Source organism: Cordyceps militaris (assembly GCF_000225605.1).
Source record: "Cordyceps militaris CM01 unplaced genomic scaffold CCM_S00005, whole genome shotgun sequence".
In the NCBI taxonomy this organism is placed as follows: Eukaryota; Fungi; Ascomycota; class Sordariomycetes; order Hypocreales; family Cordycipitaceae; genus Cordyceps; species Cordyceps militaris.
Window position 1 is genome coordinate 355,640 of NW_006271973.1, and position 22,285 is coordinate 377,924.

General features: G+C 53.3%; 4 protein-coding genes across 4 annotated transcripts; 1 reads left to right on the forward strand and 3 right to left on the reverse strand.

The window, feature by feature from the left end:
• Positions 1-8,598: 8,598 nt before the first annotated feature.
• On the reverse strand, positions 8,599-12,100 carry CCM_06510 (Protein kinase-like domain; the record flags this gene model as incomplete). Its single annotated transcript, XM_006671651.1, has 9 exons — positions 8,599-8,739; positions 8,778-9,511; positions 9,570-9,923; positions 10,407-10,497; positions 10,670-10,810; positions 10,887-11,095; positions 11,138-11,268; positions 11,334-11,704; positions 11,855-12,100. 9 exons carry the CDS (start codon positions 12,098-12,100, stop codon positions 8,599-8,601), a joined length of 2,418 nt encoding a protein of 805 aa, XP_006671714.1.
• Positions 12,101-16,518: 4,418 nt separating this feature from the next.
• On the forward strand, positions 16,519-18,228 carry CCM_06511 (uncharacterized protein; the record flags this gene model as incomplete). Its single annotated transcript, XM_006671652.1, has 1 exon — positions 16,519-18,228. The coding sequence occupies one exon, from the start codon at positions 16,519-16,521 to the stop codon at positions 18,226-18,228; it is 1,710 nt and encodes a 569-aa protein (XP_006671715.1).
• An 807-nt stretch (positions 18,229-19,035) lies between these two features.
• CCM_06512 (autophagocytosis protein Aut1, putative) lies at positions 19,036-20,217 on the reverse strand (the record flags this gene model as incomplete). Its single annotated transcript, XM_006671653.1, has 3 exons — positions 19,036-19,089; positions 19,145-19,634; positions 19,700-20,217. The coding sequence occupies 3 exons, from the start codon at positions 20,215-20,217 to the stop codon at positions 19,036-19,038; spliced, it is 1,062 nt and encodes a 353-aa protein (XP_006671716.1).
• A 734-nt stretch (positions 20,218-20,951) lies between these two features.
• CCM_06513 (CCCH and RING finger protein (Znf183)) lies at positions 20,952-21,944 on the reverse strand (the record flags this gene model as incomplete). The annotated part of the gene is made up of 1 exon (XM_006671654.1): positions 20,952-21,944. The coding sequence occupies one exon, from the start codon at positions 21,942-21,944 to the stop codon at positions 20,952-20,954; it is 993 nt and encodes a 330-aa protein (XP_006671717.1).
• Between the last annotated feature and the right edge of the window lie 341 nt (positions 21,945-22,285).

Below are 22,285 nucleotides of genomic sequence, written 5' to 3' on the forward strand. Positions count from 1 at the left end.
CACCAGGGGTTCTTGGGTCAAGTCTTGGCTGCATATCACGTTTACCTGGTTTGGGGGGGGGGCTTGCTTGTGTCTAGCTGTACCGTTTGTGAAAGCCAAGGCCTTGCGACACATGAGTGCTCACCATTCGCAAAGAGCGCGCGGCCTTGACAAACCAGCGACGCATGACGCCCTCCCCCCATTACAACCAACCCGTCGATTCTGGAATACTTCTCACGTCGCACCACTCAGAGATGGAAAACCCGTCTCGGACCTTGGAGGTGCTCTGAAACCGAGAGCGCCCCTGGGGGCCTTTTTTCTCCATAAGCTAATGCGCCAAACTGCATCCTGCAGCTGGCCCTGCGCTGCTTTGCTGCGGCTTGGATCGACCTCCTCTTGCTCTCCCCCGCCGTATCAAGCAACTCTATGCGTGTTGCCCTGTCCTTCTTCTTCCTGCAAAAACCCTTGTCTCGGACTCTCGCAGCTTTCCCCAGAGCAAGTCGCGTTGCATCGCTGACAGACACCGGATCCCCGGATTCCTCCCCACCGCGAACCAACTTGATAGTTCTCCTGAGTCGGTTCGACTACAGAAACGAGGAAACAAGAGAAAAAAGGTCCGAACCCCAGTCTTCATTCTTCAGCTTGGTCTAGACGCGCTTGGCAAATCATTACTATGGCTCTCTTTTTTTTCCGGGGAGCCGCCGGCCCCCCTCTCTCCGACACAGATGGATGAGACATCTGTCAACCACTGTGTCACCCAACCCATGCTGAATTCGTGTCTGAGGCTTATTCTTTCAATAACTACTGCCAACATGACATTGATCGACTGTGGCTTCCGGCGCGGACGAAAAGGGAAGACCGAAAACCGTCCGGTTGGACAACGCACACACACACACAAGCGTCCTACAGAAATGAGTGTGCAACGGTTTCGTTCCGTCGGCAGAGGACATCCAGACGATGGCGTCATTGCTCAAAGTGTTAACCGTACATTGCCCGTCGCCGTAGTTTGTACATGCGACGTACTGATACAAAGACGCCTTTTCTTCACATCACCTGCCCCTCGGCATGGGGAAATAGTTTGAAGCCCACCTCCAAAACAGCCAAGCCAGCCTTGCGCCTGCCTGGCTGGGGGCAACGTTTTTGGTGTGGAGAGTCGGAATTGTGTGCTATTATTTGAATGGAGTAGTAATGCTTATTTGTTCTGCTGGCCCCCTCCGGCTCCGCAAATCCGGACCTGCGGTGAGCCGAGAGCAACCTTTTGTCAACCAAGTACCTACCAGTCGTGCGCTCAACGCTGTTGTATTCAAAGTATATTCTGTCTCGTACGAGTGCACCTCTGACATGCACAATTCGTAATAGGAGACGGAACAAGACTGTAACTGACTCGACATGACTGCCATGTCCGCTTTCCTGCTATTCCAACCCGGATCCTAAAAGGTTTGGCCCCTCATCATCCTTCTATATTTATCTTTTCCTCGCGCTCGCTCGTTATCTGGCCCAACAATTAAGTAGATTATAATTGGAACTGTAAATGCCTCCTTCCCCGCCATGGCACCAGAACTAGACACAATCAGCAATGCCAGGTTCAGCTCATCGATCAGAGAAATCATCCGCGTATACATCAACTAGCCGGGGTTGTCGAATCCCCAAACGCTCCTCTTGGCCCCCTCTCATGCCATGGTCTTTTTTGGGGCGTTTTTCCCCTCCCACCATGAAGAAGAACATTGATAACAAGGCAGCCAACCAGCCTGGAGGGAACAGCGCATCACAAGACATCAAGGCAGCGCAGCCGCCCGTCGTTCAGGCGGGCATGCCTGTTGCCCACCAACCGGCGTTGCGCTGGCCTTTTTCGATTATCCGTGGCGCTGACGAGGGGAGGAATTGAGAATTGAGCAATTGTGCTCGTGGTCACGTCGTGGCAGCCGCTGCCGGTTACCCGCACCACCACCACCACCTTCGAACTCCTTTCAACAAATGTGGCTGCCTTGCATGGAACTGCTCCCCCTTGGCTTCTTCTTCTTTTCTGCAAAAATTGTACTCGCGTACAACAAGTCAGTCAAAAAAGATGGCGTTCCCCGCGCGGTTGAAACACACAAGAACCACACATGATTTTCGCGACCCCGCGCGCAGCAGCAAAGAAAAAGCCAAAACACAACACATAAAGATGGCGCTCATTTTTGCACATGGCTAACTAATTAACTAGGGTCCGTATTATCTGCGGAACATGTCCTTTGTAACGAGCCTCTGTTTATAAAAGTAAAGTAAAAGAAGATATGCCTCCCTCTGAAAGTCGGCGCCAACCCTGGGCAACAACGGGCGCCGCCTTTCAAGCCACAGTGACGAAAGGACCCTTTTTTAGCGCATCGCCCGTCGCCTTGTGTTGAAACTGCCTGAAAATCTACTGCACATTTGCGCATTCTCTGATTTGTAGAGGCATTAACGTGCTAGAGGACAAGCTTTCTTCCTCGTTGCCAAGCCCGCTTGTTCAAAGGGCCCAACTGCCAACTGCCTAGCTCTTGGCTTCGGGCTTGGTACTGCTAACTAGTGACTTCTTTCCGAGCTATTTGTAATCTGTATTATTACTCAACACCCTTTCTTTTTGTTTCAATCGTTTTTTGTTTCAATCCTCATCTTCGTAGCTAGCCACATTTCGTACCTCGACAGCTCGGCTCTCGGAGAAGCCAAACAAAAAAAAAAAAAAAAAAAAAAGCCGTCACCTTGCATAATAGGGCGCTCCCCTCGATTGGAACAAGAACGGCTACAACGGCATCGCATCATTGGTGAAGAGGAGACTGGATGACGCCCGCACATGTTCCGATCGGCCCTGCGGCTTTTGAAGCATGTGCTGGCCGGCCGGGCCTGGTCCACCCTGGGCCACCACCTCACATGTACACGGTACCAGCGAGGAGTACGGTCGGTGTATTGGTAGTGTTGTTAACTATTATTAGTAGTAGCAGCATTTTGAAACGGAAAATTGAGTCAATGGAATTTTGCCCATCCGCCAGAAGCGATTGGTAGACTGTTGGAGACGGAGTGCTGCATTGTGCAGCGTGCACAGCGCAAGGGTTGGCCTCGTCCCCCCACCGTCGGGTAATGACATGACCTTTGAGAAGCTCTGGCAGTAACTAAAAAGCCACTGCAACGTTGTCTTTGTTTCCATACGAATAGTGTAATAGTTGTAGTTGTTGAATAATAGTTGCAAGGCCGACCTGGTCCCCGGAACCTTGCTCCAGCGAATAACATCTGGTCCAAGCTCCATTTCATGTGACGACGAGGCGCCGCCGTCCAAAAACCCTTTTGGTGTCAACAACGTCGTGTAGTTTTGATTTTGTTCAGATGAAGGCGCGGCAAGATGTTAGGTCATGTACCATTACATCTCCTGCGTCTTTTCAATTTTCCTTGCCGTGTTGAGTTTGCACCGGTCCACGGGTCGGGATAGGCCACACTGTTCTATCATGCACACCGAACCAGTGTCGCTTCTAGAAAAATATCCATCTCTGTTGGTCTCGACTATATTTTTTTTTTTTTTTTTTTCGTTGGCATACTCTTTTTATCGTGCATCACAACGACATGGTCCTAGAGAAGTTCGGCGGGCATGGTGAGCAGTTGTCCTTTTCTCTTCTCAGAGCAGACCATGTCCTTTGCGCCAGTGACTAAGCACTGCACAACACGATGGTGACACATGCTAGAATAGTGCGCGCTGACACACTACAAAGTCCATGCACAATAGACAAAATCAAATCGTTACCATGAAAGAATCGAAAAATGGCACTAGTAGTTACGAGACAACTCATCTCTGGGACCAGTGAAAGCCACGCCGGAAATTCCAGGATCGTGAGCCCCGTCCCACAAGGCCGATTTTTAGAGTTGGATGAATCAAACACACACACACGAGTCTCAGACAAAGCAGCAACCGTCTTTTGCCACTTTTTTCTTTCCCCCTTCAACCGGGGGCGGGGGGGCAGCGATAAGGGCTCATGTGTCTCGCCAAGATCCCGTCTAGGGTTCAGACAGATATGAAGATCAGTCCAGGCGCGCGAATGAAAGACGCTTGGCGAGACCTTCTAGTTGCACCGGACAAGCCTTGGCCGAATCATATGGACAGAACCAAGTCATCTTACTACTCGGAGTATTTCACCTGGGCGGAGGTTTGCTCTCGGTGCAACTCTGACGGGCAGGTCCGTTCTGGCTTCTTGGCGGCAATCACTTCCTATTCGTGATCAGGAAGTGATTTATTTATACATACATAATCGTGTCAAGGCAGTGGCGCAAATGTTACCCCTCCCCGCCCATCGAGGGACGCCAACACCCGGTACATCACGGTACGTCCCGATCACCAGGCCCTAGGAGAACCTTGCTTGCTTGCCTTGTAGGTTTTGCCAAGAAATCGAACTCATGGGCGCGAAATTACTCTCTACTGTTCACTAGTTGCCACAACTGATACTCTCTCGGCAGATGTGATCCTGTTGGCTTCTGTGGTCGCCGGCAGTACTGTACATCCAGACAGCATTTGCAGCGCCACCTTTTCTCGATCCCATCGGCATGATGCTTGCGGCATATGACTTTTGTTTGCGCCAGCCACCGGGGCCCAAAAACGCGCATCGTGAGGTGTACATGACAAAGGTATATAGTTGCAGGTTTCGGGACGGGCGCAGTCATCAGATCGCTCTCGTTGGGCCTGCCAAGCCTCCGGGCCCCCGTCGATCATGGCCGAGTCTTGACAACTTCCTCGGTGGCACTTTTTTTTTTTTTTATGAACAGATCACCACCTGCTCCGCGCGCGCCGTCGTTCGTCGTTGGCGACCTCACACAAAATGGAAGAAAAAAGCACAACCCTTCTTGGTGGTCGCGGCGGCGCGCGTCCTCCACGATCCGCACACGCCCCCCCTTGGTCAACTTGGCAAGACATTCTAACCATGATTTGGCTCTTGTACTCGATACATCCTTCCAAGTACATGCACATCTTCTTTTTTCTTGGCCCAGTCATCACTAATTTGTAGATTATGCAAAATGCAAAGAGCATGTGTACTGTCCAACCCAGCGCCAAACGTATATCCCTGCGCCCACGCCGGGTTCTAGACACCACAAATGAGAGTTGGCAAGTTTGTTCGCATCTATCCCGGGGGATCTTATCCTCTTTTCTGGTACCGAGAGATGACGCGAAACACCGAAATCCCAAACAACCGGGCATGCCCCTTTTTCTGCAATTCCAGTCTGGCGAGGATCGTCAGTTTGCGATACGCACAGCCCTCTCCCATGTCACCCATTGTCTCGCAATTCGTAATATGCTTAAATTTTCAAAAGTCCCCAACTTTATCATTGCCGGTCTTCGAGTACGACGCTGCCAAACCCCCCCTGCGCGCTGACCCAGCACAAAGAGCAACGTGCGACGATGCTGAGCTCGCGTCAGACAAGACGGAGAACGCGGGGGGACAAGTAAGCTCGCGTCTGTACCAGGGCCGTGATTGACGTTTTCCTATCAGAGGGCAAACCCGTCGCGCGTCAGACTGTGTCACTTTGTTGAGATAGTAAAGCTGCCCTGTTGTGCGACCAGACACGACATTCACCCCCCCTTCTGGTGGTGCAAATCGACAACCTTAACCACCCAGTGCAACAGCAGCATTCGAGACAACAAAGCCTCTCGGTTCGCCCGTGGTCGTGGCTCCCTGTCTCATTGCGCAAGCAAGCCTATCTGCAACCTTAAAAAAGTTGTGCAACAGCGCAAACTGCCAAGAGGTCGGACGGGAAGGCGGTCGCCGCCGCCACATGGAAACATTTCTCTTGCGCCATTTGGGAAGAAAAGAACGAAAAAAATGTTCCCCCTTCTCTAATCGTGCCGGAAAACCATTCGTCAAGGGGGCTCTGTTCCGGCGCAGAATAGTCCCGTTCTTGGCAGTGGCTGGAAAATTCTCCTTATCCCGTTTCCTCAGCCTGACGTTGGAAAGCCAAATCGGGTCTTGGCTTCTCCTTGTCAGATCGACAAGTGCGGCGATTCGCTTACAATCGCTCCGTCAGCCATCGTTCCCCTTGTAACTATTGTCATCCTTTCTTTCGGGCACCCAATTTGCTTCCCGCCCGCGCCTCGGAGAGGGTAGGGGAAAACGAAACCCGACCGGCAAGTTGTCCATGACAGACTCTTGTTCCCCAATTGCCAAGTAAATTGGCAATGCAAAGGAAGGACGATCCGTGCTCCCCCTTCCCCCAGTCCGCATTCGACTGGGTTTGCTATCATGTTGCCAAGTCTGCAATGCCGCCCGGCTTGGGTGCCCGTCCCTCGTCTGGTTTTTTGTTTTCATCCGCCGCCATTGATATGCACATGCACAAATGTTCGCAAGCCCCCCCTTGTCATGTTCTCGGCGTTGTGGCTTTTCTGTCTTCTGCGCAAACCCCACCTTGTCTATACAATCCCATCGTTGGGCCAAGAAAAGTAAATCAAGGAGCCGATCGTGTCAGGTAGAAGGACCCGACACAGTGCATATGCATATATTCATGCCACCTTGTTTTATGCTGGCTAGTTGAGCCAATCGCCGCCACGGACCCTTCCATGATGGGTTGTATGGGTAGTGGCTGCAGAATACGTGTTGGATTGATCAACAGCTCAGGGGACCTTCCAATGACTTGTCACAACCTTTGGGCGGTCAACGTGCACTTGTTGAGTCAAAAATAGACCCCCGTTATTGCCGTTCCTTTGTCGAGTTCATCGCCGAGTTACATAGTTACAAAGCCATGCATGCCTGTCCGAGACGGAGGCAGGAATTCACTCATTCACCGGGGGTTTTGCGAAGAAGAAAAAACGCCTTGCCTCAACCAACGACAAACAATGTAACCCCCAAACGCCGGCAAAAGGGGCCTCGACCTTGGCATCCCTGGCAAGAGGCCCGTCCCTCCCACCGTCGGTACCGACAACGAGCCCGCGACCAGATTCTCGGGAGCGAACAATGCGCGCATTTACACCACCGCCCATGGCTTGCCTTTTATTGCTCACAAGCCTGTGAAACGGGCCAACGAGTATGTATTGATGTGTACGGAGTAACTACTGACAGAGGCTTTTATTTTGCTCTTTCCTTTACAGTGATAGGATCTACATGCGAGCCGACAGAGCCGAACAAGGCGCACCTGGTGACCCTCCAACATCGGCATCCCGGCTCAAGTCTGTTGACTTGTCCATTGTCGTCGTGGCAATTCTTTGTTAACCGCTGCAAGCGTTCTGCTGCTGCTGAACTAGTCGGCTTTCCAACGGCCTAATTTCACAGGACTCGGTTAACAGCTTGGCCAGGGGGAGCTCGAGTACTAAGATGACCCAGGAAATTGGGCGCATGAGCAGCTGTACCTTCTAAATGGCCGAGACATGAATTCAGCGATGAACTGGGCCCTGGGTTTCTGGCCTTTTTGCTCACCGACGTCCACAAGTAGACGCTGTGGGCATGGGGGTGCCGTCACCAATAGAATGAATCGGGAATGTCACATCCGGCGGCCTTTTTTCAATAACGTCCCCCCAGTTATAAAGTACTCGGATTAATACATGCAACAACGGAGCTGGAGCTGAGGCGCCATGTAGCGCTCACGATGGCTGTCGCATCGGGGTAAGAAAAGTGTCAACCACTTCGGGCCGACCACTGTCCAATGGAAGAGGGAACCAAGTGACAGGTCACGAATGTCCAACCCGGATCGTGTCCCACCGCCCGAATGCTACCCTGTGCTGTCTCTTCTTGGTCGTTTCTGGAAGGCATATCCGCCATCGGCTGACGAGTTATTACTCACTCTGCAGGGTAACCTTGGGACACGAGCCGTCAATGGTTGACACCAGGCCGGCATCACAGCACGCTTTCTGGATAGTTAATACAAGTGCAAGGGGAAATCACTACCCAGCGTGACTGACGTGTCGAGATGCTATCAGGGTTGGTAGCATCGAGTCATTCTTCCTCCTGACGCATTCTCAAGGTTGTTTAACACGAGTCTTCTGCCTGGTTATCCTCGTGTCAAGGTTGCTGCCTACAGGACAGAAAAGACTATTTCGTACACGTGAACTAATATGTGAGATGCGCATGCCAGGTAGAAACAAACAGAATGATTACATTACCAGAGCCATCTCAAAAGGACCTTGCGTCGATGGTGATCGCTGACACAAATCAGCACTACCAGCCAGCAGGCATCGTGGAGGTGGCGTGTTTCTATTCAAAAGATGATATAGAGTTGTAACAGGAAAAAAAAAACCAATGACAGTACTTGGTTGCTCGAGGCTTATTTGGCTATGGAAATCGTAACACCCGAACACAAGCTCGCGCCCTACAGTGGCAGCGTCAGCATCACCAACATCAATCATATTCACACATCAGCGATGCTCCAAAGTATAGTAGGCAGTCAGCCAGCACCCCCCAAAAGGAGATGAACATCGATAATTTGTAGTGTAGACAAGTGTCAAGAAAATATACACCTCTTTCCTCATTATTCCAAGCAAGCAATGTTCTCACAGGCGGTTCCTCTGTCCAAGCAGCAAATATTCCTCGTATCTCCCAGAAGCAAAATTAATCCATATCAGGTTTTGCACCACATTGTGACCATGCTTCTGTTCATCATATTTCCAAAAGTAAACGTATCCCGCATCCAAATCGCACCAAACTATGACGTTGGCACTTGAGGTGCAATCTGGTTAAACCACCCATCCACAGTCGCCGATTGAAAGCCAGGTCCAAATTCAAGGTTGGTCCAATCGACCAGCCTTTTAACCATAACCGAAAAATCCTCAATCAGCTCCGGGAACTCGGTGAATGAGCTTACGGCAGCTGATATTTTCTGACCTCGAGAAAGTCCCTGACTTCTTCGTCATAGGAATGGGGTAGAATATATTTGCCATAGTCGTGCCATCCATTCACCATCTCGGGGCGAGAATAAAACTTGATGTTTTCCCAGTACTCTGGATAATAGCCCGCATCTTCCCAGTCAAGCAGGCCAATCACTTGCATGCGTTCGTTGACAATAATGTTGTCGGGAGACAGGTCAGCGTGGCAGAAGACGATGCGATGTCGCTTTTGGTTGAGCCGGCGGAGATATTCGCGTCGAACATTGACTGGGGCTGCTGAAATTGTCGAAACCAAATACTTGTTGAAGTCTCTCTCGGTCTTGCATATGGGACCGAAGTGCGTTTTAGCAAGTCGACTGTCTCGAATATCCAAGCCATCACAGCTGCCGATAATTACGGGGGCATTCTCTGGAATAGTAAGACGCAGAAGCATATTCCGGACTTGATGAAAGACTTCGATTCTCTCCTCATGAGTGAGAGTGACCCAGATCTTGGTTAGGGACCGGCCAGCAATGTAGCTCATTTTGATGCTGTAGACGTCCTCGCCACCAACAGAGTATAAACGTTCGCGGCAGAAGATTTTCGGAACAGGCAAGCCCTGCTGACCGGCATTTCGGAGGGCAATACTCTCATTGGAAGTGATAAACTGACCCTCCTTGTAAACAACCCACCGTGTGCGGTGGCAAGCCAGATTGACCTGGCGGCCAGGAGCTTTGGATAAGAGGTAGTTGCCTAGTCAAGTTAGTATCGAACTGCAATATGGTCGGGTATGCTGATCGAGTTGACCTACTGGAGAATTCGAGTTCTTCGTCATGGTCATTATCCATGGTATCCTGCCAGTATTCTTGATACAAGGCAGCAAATGGTTTGCGCTCTAGTCTGTGCGGGCTTCCAACTTTGAACACTTGTTCATCCATGCGACGCTGAGGCTCAGAGGGATGATCGTTGCGCTCATCGCGGCTCGGGGTGGGTTTGCTGAGGAGCTCGATGCCGAGCCCATAGTCGCGGCTGCTGGGTAACGGTGGACGATGGCGCAGAGTCTCGGGAATCTTGATGTCGTCCATGTCGTCCATGAAGAAAATACCAAAGTCAAACTCTAAATCGTCGTCGAGTTGAGGTAGGAGAATGCCGTGTATTGTAGGGTCTGGGGTCTCGTAGAGATATGTCATGGGCGATGCGCGGTGCAATGCGGTGTTGTGGGAGAGTCAATCCCAACAGCTGGCGAAGAAAGGAGTGATCGAGTGGCTGTACGGGGTAGTTGCGGATGTGCAGAGACGGATGAATTGGCGAATAGGGTACAGGATCTTGTGGGTGGTTAAACCAGGAGGCGGGAAGCTGCAGGTTTATATGGATGCCCAGAACATGTGGTGAGAAGCAGCTGCGGGGAGCCTCACGAGTTTGCGGGTTGGCGTGCGTGACGCAGTGGCTCTTGTCCGTGTCTCTCGGCTCTGCTCCTCCCCAGTCGGTCGGTATTGACGCAGAATATTAAGATGAACAAGTGCGTGATTGGGTGTGAAGCGGATTGGCAAGTTGGTAGGTAGAAAAGGGTGGTGGTACTAGAGGGGTGCTTGTTGGTTTGGTGGCCAGAGAGCCGGGCTATTTGTGTGCGCAGCGTCGGTTCAGCCACAGGGTTTCTTTTGTTTCTTTTGTTTCTTTTCGGCGATTGAATATGCAGGGAATTGATATGTCGCCTCGTTGCGTTGCATCTGCGCCTGCGTCTGGGGGGAGCGTCTAGTTAGGACACAGGAGGGCAGGGCAAGGGGACTTGGGGAGGGTTGGAGAGGGCCGAAAATGCAGCTGAAGGGGAGGGGTGGTGGGTTTCATAGACCATGGCGCATGCATGAGAGAGTGGCCGGTTGAGAAGCTCTTGGGGATGCGAGGTAGGCGTACCGTAGTAACTAGAGGATGCAGGCTGGTGAAGATTGGCCCCGGCTTGGATTCCCCTGTCGTTGCTCGATGGTGTCCGCAATGAAACGGCGATTGGCGGTGGCGGTCGAGGCCAGGTAGACAAGTGGGCAATGTTTCGGAAGTCTGCAGAGTGGACAGGCCTTGTGCTTTTGCTGAATGGGATGTGTACTGGCACCATTCACACGAGGTGCAATCAAACGTGTTGGGAGGGCCAGACAACGATGCATGGTGGGCGGAGGGTGGCGTATGTGCCCATGGTCCATGTCGTGGCCTTGCATGGTAGCCGTTTGGCTGTGCAACAAGTATCATTCAGGCAGTCGAGAAAGGGCAACATTGCATAGACGAGAGCAAGGATGATGGCGTGGGAGTGGATGTGTTTGATGAAGCCATGGTGGAGGGGGGAGGCGGCTGCGAGAGTGTGGAGGAAACTGTCTGTCTACCGTTAGTTACCAGCTGGGTATGAGTTGAGCAACAGAATGCGGCTGGTGTCAGTTGGCGGGAAGGCCCACTGTTGCCCACTAGCCCAGCCGTCTTTAAGTCCCTGTAAGTGAGTGAAATCGTGAAATCGTTGCCCTTGCCCGCTGTGGTAGCAATTGTTACAGCGAGCAACCCCCTGAATGCCTCGAAAAGCCCGTGGGAGTCCCGCTAAAAGCCGTCCAAAAATCCCCCTAAAGCCACTCTAAATCCTCCAAATCCCTCCGAGACCCCCTTTTGACCTCCCAGGACACCCACTGTTAGCCCTGTAAGCCCCGTAAGCCCTTTGAACGCCTCCCCACCAAGAACGTCTGGGCCAGACTGCATGCCACCCAGAAAGGAAGCTCGCGGTCGCCACCACTCACCCTCATCCTCAACCTCGACTGCAAACGCTCTGCATGCCTCATCTATTTGGTCCCGTCTTTCTTCTTCCTTCTTCCACCCTCTCGCAGGCAAGTCACCAACACACAGCCTGCATTGCATTCCCATCCGCTCTCCCGTCTCTCTCGTCCGCAGCAGTTGCCCTGTGGCTGCAACGGCCAGCTGTCAATGCTACCTACCCTTCTAGACGCCGTGTCATATTAGGTCCCATGAAGCAAAAAACGACAAGATCACCTCCATCACCAACATCACGCCACAATTGTCATGCCACATAAACTCCCGGCTTATACCCCGACCTTCTTGAGCACATACCGTCCCTCCGGACGGCCGCGCATTCCACCCCTTGATCCAGAGCCTTGCAGTGCACCCCATCCCCTGATCGGACGCCTGCATATTCTGCCCTTTGACCAGTGCAACTTGCAAATTGTCAGCACAAATGCTGCCAAACCACACCCGCATCCGCGGGATGATCCTCCCCCAAGAAGGACCGACAGTTCTTTGCTGATTTGCTTCGGCGATGGCCCATGACAAGCCACCAAACGGCCACTGCTCACGCATCGTGACGACTGATATTGACAACTATCAACGTCGAGATTTTGATATGCGTCCTTGCGCACACACCTCAGCATTGGCTTCGCATATTTGGCCGCTTCGTTGTTCCGGGTTCCCGGTAACTATCGCGTCGCACAGTACAAATTAATTCGTATTAACGTCTGTTGGTTTCCCGTGCTGCAACCCTGCCAAGCTGCACTCCCCATCGACTGGGGTGTTGAATTCCATGAGACATTACCGAGTGTGTCAGGGCGCTCTCAGCGGCCGCATTCCGCAGTTTCCTTCTAACCTTCTTGCGTAAAGGGTCCCGCTGCTCCATGTATATCGCAGAGCCCTTTCAAACTTCCAGCGTCGTCTCTACCAGAGATTCGGACATGTCGCCGTCGTGTCTCGCCTTGGTACCATCTTCGTCCATTCTACCACGAATCGAAGGACATTTGCCGTTATGGTAAGGGACACATTGTGCAACTACGCCACGCTCGTTTACCAGGCGAGTTTCATAATGGAATGCGATAGCTGTGTTGACAACGGTCCAGCCGTTTTCGCTTGCATGAACCACGCCTACATAATATAGTTATATTGCATCGCCGTCTCCAGGAGGATCTCTACAGGCTCCGCCACCAAACGAGAGAAAACTGGTGTCGTGTGACAGGGAAGAGGTCACTAGAGACCGGGGTAGGCTGGACCCCAGGTTACTGGTAGTATTACGAAGTATCACAAGTTCAAACTGATCAACTCGCGCATTGTCAGAAACTTGATTCGTCAGCCAATGGCAGATGCACCCCAGCACCCCAGTGCGGTGGCGCATCTGACGAAAATGCGCCAAGTCGGGGCGGGCGCAATATTGTGACGAACCAGTTGAAGAGCGCAATGTGGCATCGTGACGGAAAGCAGCAGGGGTCATCCTGTCTCCCGTTCTCGTTCTCGGCGCAGCATGACCTGATGATTGCGGACTCATCTTTCGACGCTCTTTCTCGCGGAGCCGCAGACTCGAGGGAAACGAGGGCAGGGCTGGCTGCTAGTCTGATCGTTTGGCCGGACGGGAAAGATCCGTCCATGCCGTCACCCACTCCACAACCCGTTGGTGATGAATGGTGAGAGTCTTGGCCGACAGGGTCGATGCCGGTCGTTCTGGAGGCAGGTTGCACACTCCGTTCCTTATTGTCTGCATTGCTTACATTGCCGCTGCATGGTCTCGACGTTGAATGCGACCGCGGGAAGGGCATGCAATCCCATCATGGTTTCATTTGATCCATTTTGACATATATTATAGGTGATAGGATCGTCTGTTGTCTGCGGCCACGCTCTCCAGGTCGATATTCCACGTTATGGAGAAAGCACCGCGCTACCACAAAGACATTTATTTACGTGAGTATTCCCTCGTAAGCACGTCTCACAGCCAATCATCAGTTACGGTTCTCCGCATGGAGTATGTTGGTCCACGTTTATTGCTCGATTGCGCCCATCATGCGGCACGTTGCTTTCACTTTTTGCTGTCCAGGCGCATGTCAAGTTTGTAACTAGTTAATGTATGAAAGGAGTCTTGGCCCCCCGAAGGAATCATGCCGCAGATTGTCTCATCCTCTGGCAAGAAAAAGGAAACAAAGAAAAAAAAAGCAATTGTAAGCTAGTACGGTGCAGAAATAGGCAATACGGGTTGGCACGGAAATTTTCCGGTGATCCATGTTGATCCCCTATCAACCTCTGCGCCAGGGACCATTCAAAAACGTTGGCAATCGGGAAGTGACGGGTTGATTGTCCGCATCACGAACTACCCAAAATAAAACAAAAATGAGGGTCGTCCTTCGCGCAATTTTTAGTCAGGTACTCCGTATAGTTGTACAACTATCTCCGCAGTGAGTTTGTTTTTCTCGGTTATATGGCGGCAATCGATCCGGAGACCCGATCGAGTCGGAACGAGTCCGAGTCCGAGTCCGTGTTTCACTGCTTCGCCTGATGCCAAGCGAATTCAGATGCTCATTCCATGCTTTCATTTCTTGACCGGAAACGGCAAGATGGGGCGAAGACGGGAAGAAAAATATGGGCGTGAATAAGAAAACGAATTGACTATCTCTTAAAGTTGTGTTGCCTTGTATGCAGCTCAGGGCCGAGATGCCGAGTCCAGGTTCGTTGCTACAAGATGCACCTTGCAGGTTGGAGGCCGAACTCGTTATACCGTGCTCTTTCTAGTATATACCTTCTTTTGCATATGCATGCAGTGTGACGACGGTGCCACATAGAACGTGCAAGCTGGGGGGGTTTGATCGGGCGCGGACGCAGCGCAGGGTGAGAGAGAAGCCCGAATGGAGCCCGATGAAGAGTGGTGTTTTGTTTTCCGTCTTGTTCGTCCCTTTTCGTTCTTCTTCGCTTCTCGAAAGTCTTGATTGCTTTTTGCTTTTGCTCGTTCAAGAGGTACGTGGCAGCAGGGGAATGTTGGCAACACCGCCTCGTCTTGGTAGTCATTACAAGCTGGTTTGGCTTTCTCGGAGGAGCGCATTCCGCGGTCGACGCTACAGAGGGAACATGGATTTGCCACTGCGACGACAAGGTGGTGTTGTCTGCTTTCATCCTTCTTTTCTCTTTCCCTGGGCTGGGTTTCCTCATGGATGGTGAGTGAACTGGGAGTGGGTTGTACTACGCTGGCAACGCGTGCTCCCTCGGCTGCAAGCTGGGAGACGCACGCAGTACTCCGTTACGCGGATCGGACATCCTTTGCCCCATGTACATGTTCCTTCTTCTTTTTAAAGTTTATTGCTGAATGCTTGGCATGCGCACTCGCCGACAGCCGAGTTTGTGTCGAGGCGAGAGAGACTGCAACTAACACCCACACATGAGCGGCAAAGCAACCGTGACTTCTCGTACATGACAAGACAAAGATGAAACAAAAGAAGACGTTGCTTGCAAAGCTGGCGACGGTAGCATCCCGGGATATCCGCGCGACGGCGGCTTTGCATCTCACCGCCGGCCTGTGCCGCCGGCCGGTGTGCTGGAACTGGTAACTAGTGCTCACAGTTGATGGCTTTGCCCGGGGGGTATGCATCCTTGAGCTAGATACCATCAGCTTCTGCAAGCGACACTTTGTAGAAAGTGATACCGATACGAAGATGGCGTGTCTCGTGCCCGGGTTCTTATGAGGCGTCGAACAATCACAGCCGTCAACATGCTGGGAAGAGGAAAGGCAGGATTCAGTGGGGTTCGGCTCGGAGGAAGCTCCGACGAATAACGCGTGCGTATTGGCGAACAGTCCAGACCATGAACCAACCGGTTGTGGCTTGATCACCTTTCTTGGATTTTTATTTTCTTCCTGGTTTATTATTATTTTATCCGGTGATTTGCTTGAGACAATCTGCCCTCTTTGCTTTTTGCCGGACCACGACGACGGGCCGAGGCCGCCGTCGATTAGCGCCAACAAGACCCCTGTAGGCATGTGCTGGTACCTGTCAGGTAACGCAAAGCAGCAACATGTCAGCGCGGGCTGTCGTTTCGGATAGAAAACGGGCGTGGAAGACGGTTGCACGGCATTGTGTCGTACGGCTGGAGAGTATCAGCATTTCTTTCGGCAATTAAGGAAATGCAAGTGAAGAGCGACGGTACGAACACGGCTTTGCAGAGGAAGAAATGTACGGATCTGTACCTCAAGTCACGGCACCGTCAGGGACCGCATCCACCTTTTTCTCCAGCGACGCTGTCCACTAAAAATACCGCAATTACCACTAAAAAACCACCTTCAACGCCACCACAACCACCACCACAACCATCACAACCCTGAAAGCCACCACTCAATCGTACCTAGGTAGGTACCGAGGTACCAAACAACAAGTACCTTTTTACCATGGCACCACTTAACACCCACACATTGCTCGTTTGAAATACCTTTACCCACTGTACCTGCCTGGAGTGCCTCCTCTCTCGACCCTTTTTTTTTGCCCCAAGTTTGCCTACCGACATCATCACCAAAACATCCTTCTCTCTCTCCGCCACACAATTGCACGCGACCTGCCCTGTTACCGACACGCCACCTCTCTCTCTTGTTTTTGCTGTCTCCCTGTCTCAGTCGAATCGACAAACCCGTTCCCTCCACCCACCCAACTTCAAGCCACACTATCCTTGCACAAAAAAGAAAAAACCACAACGCACTCCGCCCGTCCTCTAGTCCTGGACCCCTGGCTCCAGCAGGCGGCGACTCGGCCTCCAGGTCCCTCCGCCATTTGCACCTGCACACGCCTGCTGCTGCAGCCCAACCCCAGTCCGCCCTCTTTGTTCATTCTCTTTGTGTCACTGTGATTTGAGAAATTATCAGGGCACGCACACGGAGCCGAGTTTCTTGGAGGACCTCCGAGCTCTTTCTGAGGAGCTGACGCAAGTCATACGGCCCTTTTTGGTCGCGCCATGATAGCCGTACTCGCGCACCGCCGCCCATCACAATGACGAGGCAACCCTCCGACACCTTTCTTCCCTCTGGAGGCTTCCACCACGACGCCCTACTTCCAGCCTCCCCTACATCCGCCAGCACAGTCGAGCTCTCCACCGCGTACGACCTGCAACCAATCTACGAATACCACACGCGCAGCTCCTCGCCCGCTGCTGCTGCGGCTGCTGACCCTCGCTTCGCCCATTCCGCGCCACTCTTCAACTATGCGTCCTCCCACATACCCCTCGCCTCCTCGCTAAATCCTGCCATTCGTCGCGATAGCAGCCTCTCACCCACCGATATTGGCGTCGCCAGGGCCCCCAGGCCCTCGATGCCGCCGCCTACTGTCGGCAGCCTGTCCCGCGATACTGTCTCCCCCAGCTTGGCTGTTGCCACGTCGCTCACTCGCTCTGTCTCTGCAGATGCCGCCGCGCCGCAGCAGACGTCGCTCCATCTCGTCCAACGGCTCGTCCAGCAAAACTCGCTGATTCGCGAGGCGTGGGAGGCTGAACGTAAATATCTCGAGGCGAATCGCAAACGCGCGGAAGAAGTCTACCAGGAAGAGCGCACCATCATGATGGATATGCGCGAATCATGGGTCGGCGAAAGGGCCATCATGCAACGCGAACTGCATGTACTGCGGGAGCGTCTTCAGCATCTGGAGAGCGAAAATGCTGGCCTCAAATCGTTGACTTCACCATCCAGTCAACTGAGCGGCTTGGTATCGCCTGCCGCCGCCGTTGGCAAGTCCCATGCCGACTCGCTGCCACCTGGTCTGCAGGGCGCCTCGCAGCGGCCTCACTTTCTCAGTAGTAACGGATCGCGCACATCTCCAATGGGCAACCCTGATCAGTCTGCGTCCATGCCTCTCGATCCGCGCACTCAGCCGGAGACATCTTCTACTCGAGACTTTCTCGTTTCTCGCAAGAGGACGAATGATGCCCCGATTCCCCTCATTGACGTCCACGAGATCGACCCTAAGCTAGACGGCATCTTCCTCAAGGCCAACGCAGTCCGCGACACCTTTACTCAGTCTTCTGTCAAGTCTTCTGTCAAGTCTTCTGTCAAGTCTTCGCCCGCAACGTCACCACCCGCGGATCAGAGCTCCTCAGAGCAGGAGGGTGCGCCCAACAAGCGACGGGCCTCCTCCAAGGCTCAGACGATGCAAGCACTCGCAGCCGGCGAGCTGCGCCGCAGGACGATGCACGCGGGGCACACACCTAACCACTCTCTGTCTCTTTTTCCCACGATGACAACGCTGGACGGCAGCATGACGGCCGGTCAAAGTGAAGCGACGACGCCTACGGCGGCGAACAAGCCGGTCGAAGAAGATTGTCAAGAGCCCGAGGCCACCACCGAGCCAGACCGTGCTGATGCAGCGCTAGAGACGGACAAATTGCCAGACGCTCCGGTCGACGACATGGACGAGACGCTCCGTCTTGAGCCCAAGGACGACATTCCACTCAAGGGTCCTCTCATGGTCAAGAACATTCCGGCGCAGGATGAGATTTTCTGGGCCCGGGTCAACCAGAAGCTCGAGGGCATCAGCCACGGCGAAGAGGAGGCGCTGCCTACCGTCATGAAATCGCAGTTGGCGGAACATGAGAAGTCAATGACCAACGGTGCGTCCGAGGCTTTCGAAGCGACCAAACCGGTCGAGGTGGACGTACCTCTCAAGATTCGCACAACGACCAACTTTGGCGCTCCGTTTGGCGTGGCATAGCGTGTCCGTCCATCTACTCGGCGAACCAGAACTTGGCCGTTTTGAGGGCTCACATGTGCTTCCCTGTCATCTCTTGAGCTCTGATGGCCTTCTCTTGGGCGCTGATGTTGATCTTAGCATCGCATCAGCTTTACTTCATGTCTTCTACGATACTTTATTTCCCTTTGTCACTATTGCAGCATGACGGACTTGACGGTCCCCCAATCACTGTTTTATACCCCCCTTACCCCTGTTTTACACATGACACACACCGTGTCCTTTTTTTTTTTCTAGAAATGGCGAATTCATCGTTGGGCATGCTTAAGCGAGCTTTTCCGTATGGGCTTTTTATTTTATATATAGACACACTTGTCTTTTTGACTTGCTTTGATGGGATAAAAAGATGTAGATGCATACTTTGTTGTTGCTTTGGGATAATCATTTATAGCTACAAAAGTTCTTGTATATATATTCGTTGCTGTGATGGCTGTCGGGGCAACGTTTACCTGGACTAGACCAATTCGATAGACTGTTTTAACTATCTTCTTGCTCGGAAACGGCAAATGACTTGTTACCGCACCGTGTGATTATAATGCAGTTCTGGGTTGCGCAAAGATGCTCATCTATTCTGCTTTGCTGATCCTGCCTGTCTGGAAAAATTAAAAGAACAGAAATAACACGGGGGCGAAACATCCCAACAGAAAAACGCCGCACAGCACAGAAGAATGAGTGAAGTCGCTTCCGTGTCTCCAACATTGATAAATATATCTTATAATAGATGTTTTCATTAAAGTGGTTTTGCTCCATAACCCAACACCGCTCCCATCTTTATACGCCCATAGTAAAGTCGTGCTCGATACCTGGCGTGACGCTCGCCATGAACTGCTTCCGTTAGTACCTACTGTTTGAACAAAACAACGGCGTGAGTGGCACATACCTTGAGAAAGACGACGAGATACTGATCCACGCGAATGGCCACCTCATTCTCGTCTACCGCCTCCGTCTGCTGCACCTCTTCCCACTCGTCCTTGTCCGCCGCCTCTTGCGCGCCCTTGACGTCCAGCCGGCCAATCTCGTCCACCAGGCCCTCCATGCCGGCCGGCGTCGTGGCCGTCTGCTGCTCGCCCTTGGCGGCCGCGGCGCGCATCTTGTCGCGGCGGATGCGCAGCGCGGCGTCGGCACGGTCCAGCAGCGTCTTCATGACCGAGGCGTGCTTGCAGGGATGCACAGACGCCATCTTGATGTTGTGGGCGAAAAAGGGAAAGTCTTCAAGGGTGACGGTCTTGTCTTTGTAGTCGCCTACAATGTCGTCCATCATGTCCTGCGGTGGCAGGGGCTGCCCGCTCGTCTGGTAGCCGGAGAGGTAGAGACGCGGCGTGCGGTAATACGGCGTGTACATGATGTAGAGGGTATATGTGCGTCGGCCGCTGTCAAAGACGTTGGTTAGTTACATATCAACATGTGGTTTCTCTTATTTGTGTTGGAAGCGCACCTCTTTTGAGCGCCGTCTCCGGCGTCACGGATAATAGCCTCGTCGTCATCCTCATCCTCCATGTCCGGAATATCATCCTCCTCGTCATCCGCCACGCCCACGTTGCCCGCGTCGTCCACCGTGCGCACATCCCGCGCCTTGAGCGGCTGCGAGCTGGCCAGGCCGCCCGTCCGCAGCCAGCCGCCGTCCTCGTCCGCGCCCGCGGCGCCCGACTTGAAGCCGTCGTGGACGACCGATTCCTCGTGGCCCGCGTCGCCGGCAAAGTCGTCGTTGAGACGGCGGTCACACGGCACGTTGCGGGTGACGAGGTACTGTTTGCCCTCGGGCAGGTAGGCGACGCGGCGGCTCGCGTCGTCAGCGTCGCCCCACGCCCACGTCGGGAACTTGTATACGAGGTAGTCGCCGGCGGCGACAAACTCCTCGGGCGTGATCTGGCCCGTCTGCCGAAAGGTGGACGTGTGCGAGACGGGCGTGTACCGGTCACGCAGGGTGTTGACCGTGGAGTAGATGTAGTTCATGTCTGCGGGAGGATGGGGCACAGGCCTCTATGATGTTATTTATCGGTTGTATTCTATCGGTGGTGATTTCTGATGATGGGTTGGTCGTATCGGTTCGAGCTGTTGATGTTCTTGCTAGCTTGGGGCGGGTGGTAATGGATGCAGGGTCCAGGCAGTACTCGGGACAGGGCCGGGTCCAGAGTGCTGGGTTAGATGAAGAGAAAGTCCAGGCAGCGTCGGATGACAATGTCGGTATGACCTATGATGGTTGCTTATGACGACTTGTATGGTTGAGGTTCGTCACATGGTGGGGGGAGGTGGGGGAAGGTCAAGCGGCCAGTGGCGACGGCGTCTCTGCCTGGTGATTGGGCGAAGTGTCCGAGAGCGCTGCCTGGAGCAGCACAACTGGTCGCTAGACGCAGCTTGAAAAGTAATTTCATACTTTTCAGCCACACGTCCGTTTACTGTAAGTCGTGTCTTTATCGAGTTGCATCCATCTTTTTGGCCCCGTACAAAAGAAAAGGGTGGTGGTGTACATGGGAGTCGTTGAAAGCGGCGAGAAGATGAACATTGTGAGGGCTTGACTTTCATGGTGGTTTGGTATAGATAGGGTAATACGTTGTCAAAATGACAACAAAATATGCAATTCGGGTATTCCGCGCTTCTAAATGCTCAGTCCCTTCAACTCCCTTGCCCATGCTATAAACTTTTGTATTGTACATATAAAAACCCATCACGTCGTCAGCTTGTCCTCTCTACGCCACATCTTCAGCCGCCTCCTCCTCTTCCTTCTTCCTCTCCGCCCGCTCCTTCTTCTTATCCAGCAGCTTCTTCAGCTTCTTGGCCGAGTTGAACACGCCATTCGTGCCCACGCCGCACGCCGCGCACGTCGGGTCCTTGCGGTAGCGCTTCAGCGCGCAGGGCTCGCAGAAATAGTGCCCGCAGCGGGTCAGGACGGGCTCGCGGTAGTCGCCCTCGCAGATGATGCACTTGAACGGGATCTTTTCCAGCATGGCCTCCTCCTCGGCATCTTCACCCTTCACGGCTGGCGTGTCGCGGTTGGCGCTGGCCACGACGGTGCCGCCCAAGTGCGTCTTGCCCTTGGACGCAATGTCCCAGTCTTTGTCCAGCTGCCAGCCGTGCTTGACGTCCTCGCGCGAGTGCAGGTACTTGCAGTTGTCGCCGAAGCCGCAGAAGCCCGTCTTCTTGTAGTCCTTGCAGACGTCAGGCGCAAAGTCCATGACAGTCACAGTGCGGATGTTGGTCGCCGCCTTGATAGGCCCGACAGAGCGCTGCGGCGCGTCGGGGTTCCGCGCGAGAAACGACGTCTGGTTCGCCAGGCCCTTGTATGTGCCTTCCGACGGCGCTTTTGTGCTCCGCGCGGCGGAAGAGCCGAGTAAGTTCTCGGCGGACAGCGCGTCGGCGGCGTGCTCGTCGTACCAGTTGGTCTGCTTGGTGGCGTCGTTGGCGGACGTGATGGGGACGCTGCGGTCGGCCGTATACGCTGACGCTGTGACTTCTCTTTGGGCAGTGGTGCCGACGGCTTTGGAAGAGGCCGTCACGACGGCCGTCTTCTTGCGGCGCTTGACGCGCTGGCCCGACCCGTCCTCGGACGACGAGTAGTCGCTGTCGCTGTCGCTACCTGCGGGCGGCGGCGTCGCGGGACGCTTGCGAATGTTGGCCTTGCCCTTGGCGCCGCGCTTTTTGAACATGGCGACCGGGGCAGCGGTCGCAGCTTCGGAGTCCATGATGGAGTGTGTGCGACAGCGATTTTGCTGCAATTCGTGGTCGGCGATGGTAGGGACTGGACGGTCTGGCGAAGTTGATTGAAGCTGAAATATTCTGCCCGAGTTCTAGCGGGCTCCAGCACTAACCGATTGCTGATGGCGCTGTACAGGGCCAGTCAGCCAGCAGTGGCGATAAGCAAAGCTTGATTCATCAGCCACGAAGTTCTAACTAGGAGGAAAAGTAGCAATAGAATTTATCTTGAGCCTTCTCATTGAACTAGCTAGTCTTGATTTTTCTTGGTTTCCCCTCGATTTGTGCAGTATTCCACATAGGGTCTATTTCCTTCTGGCCAAGCATAGGT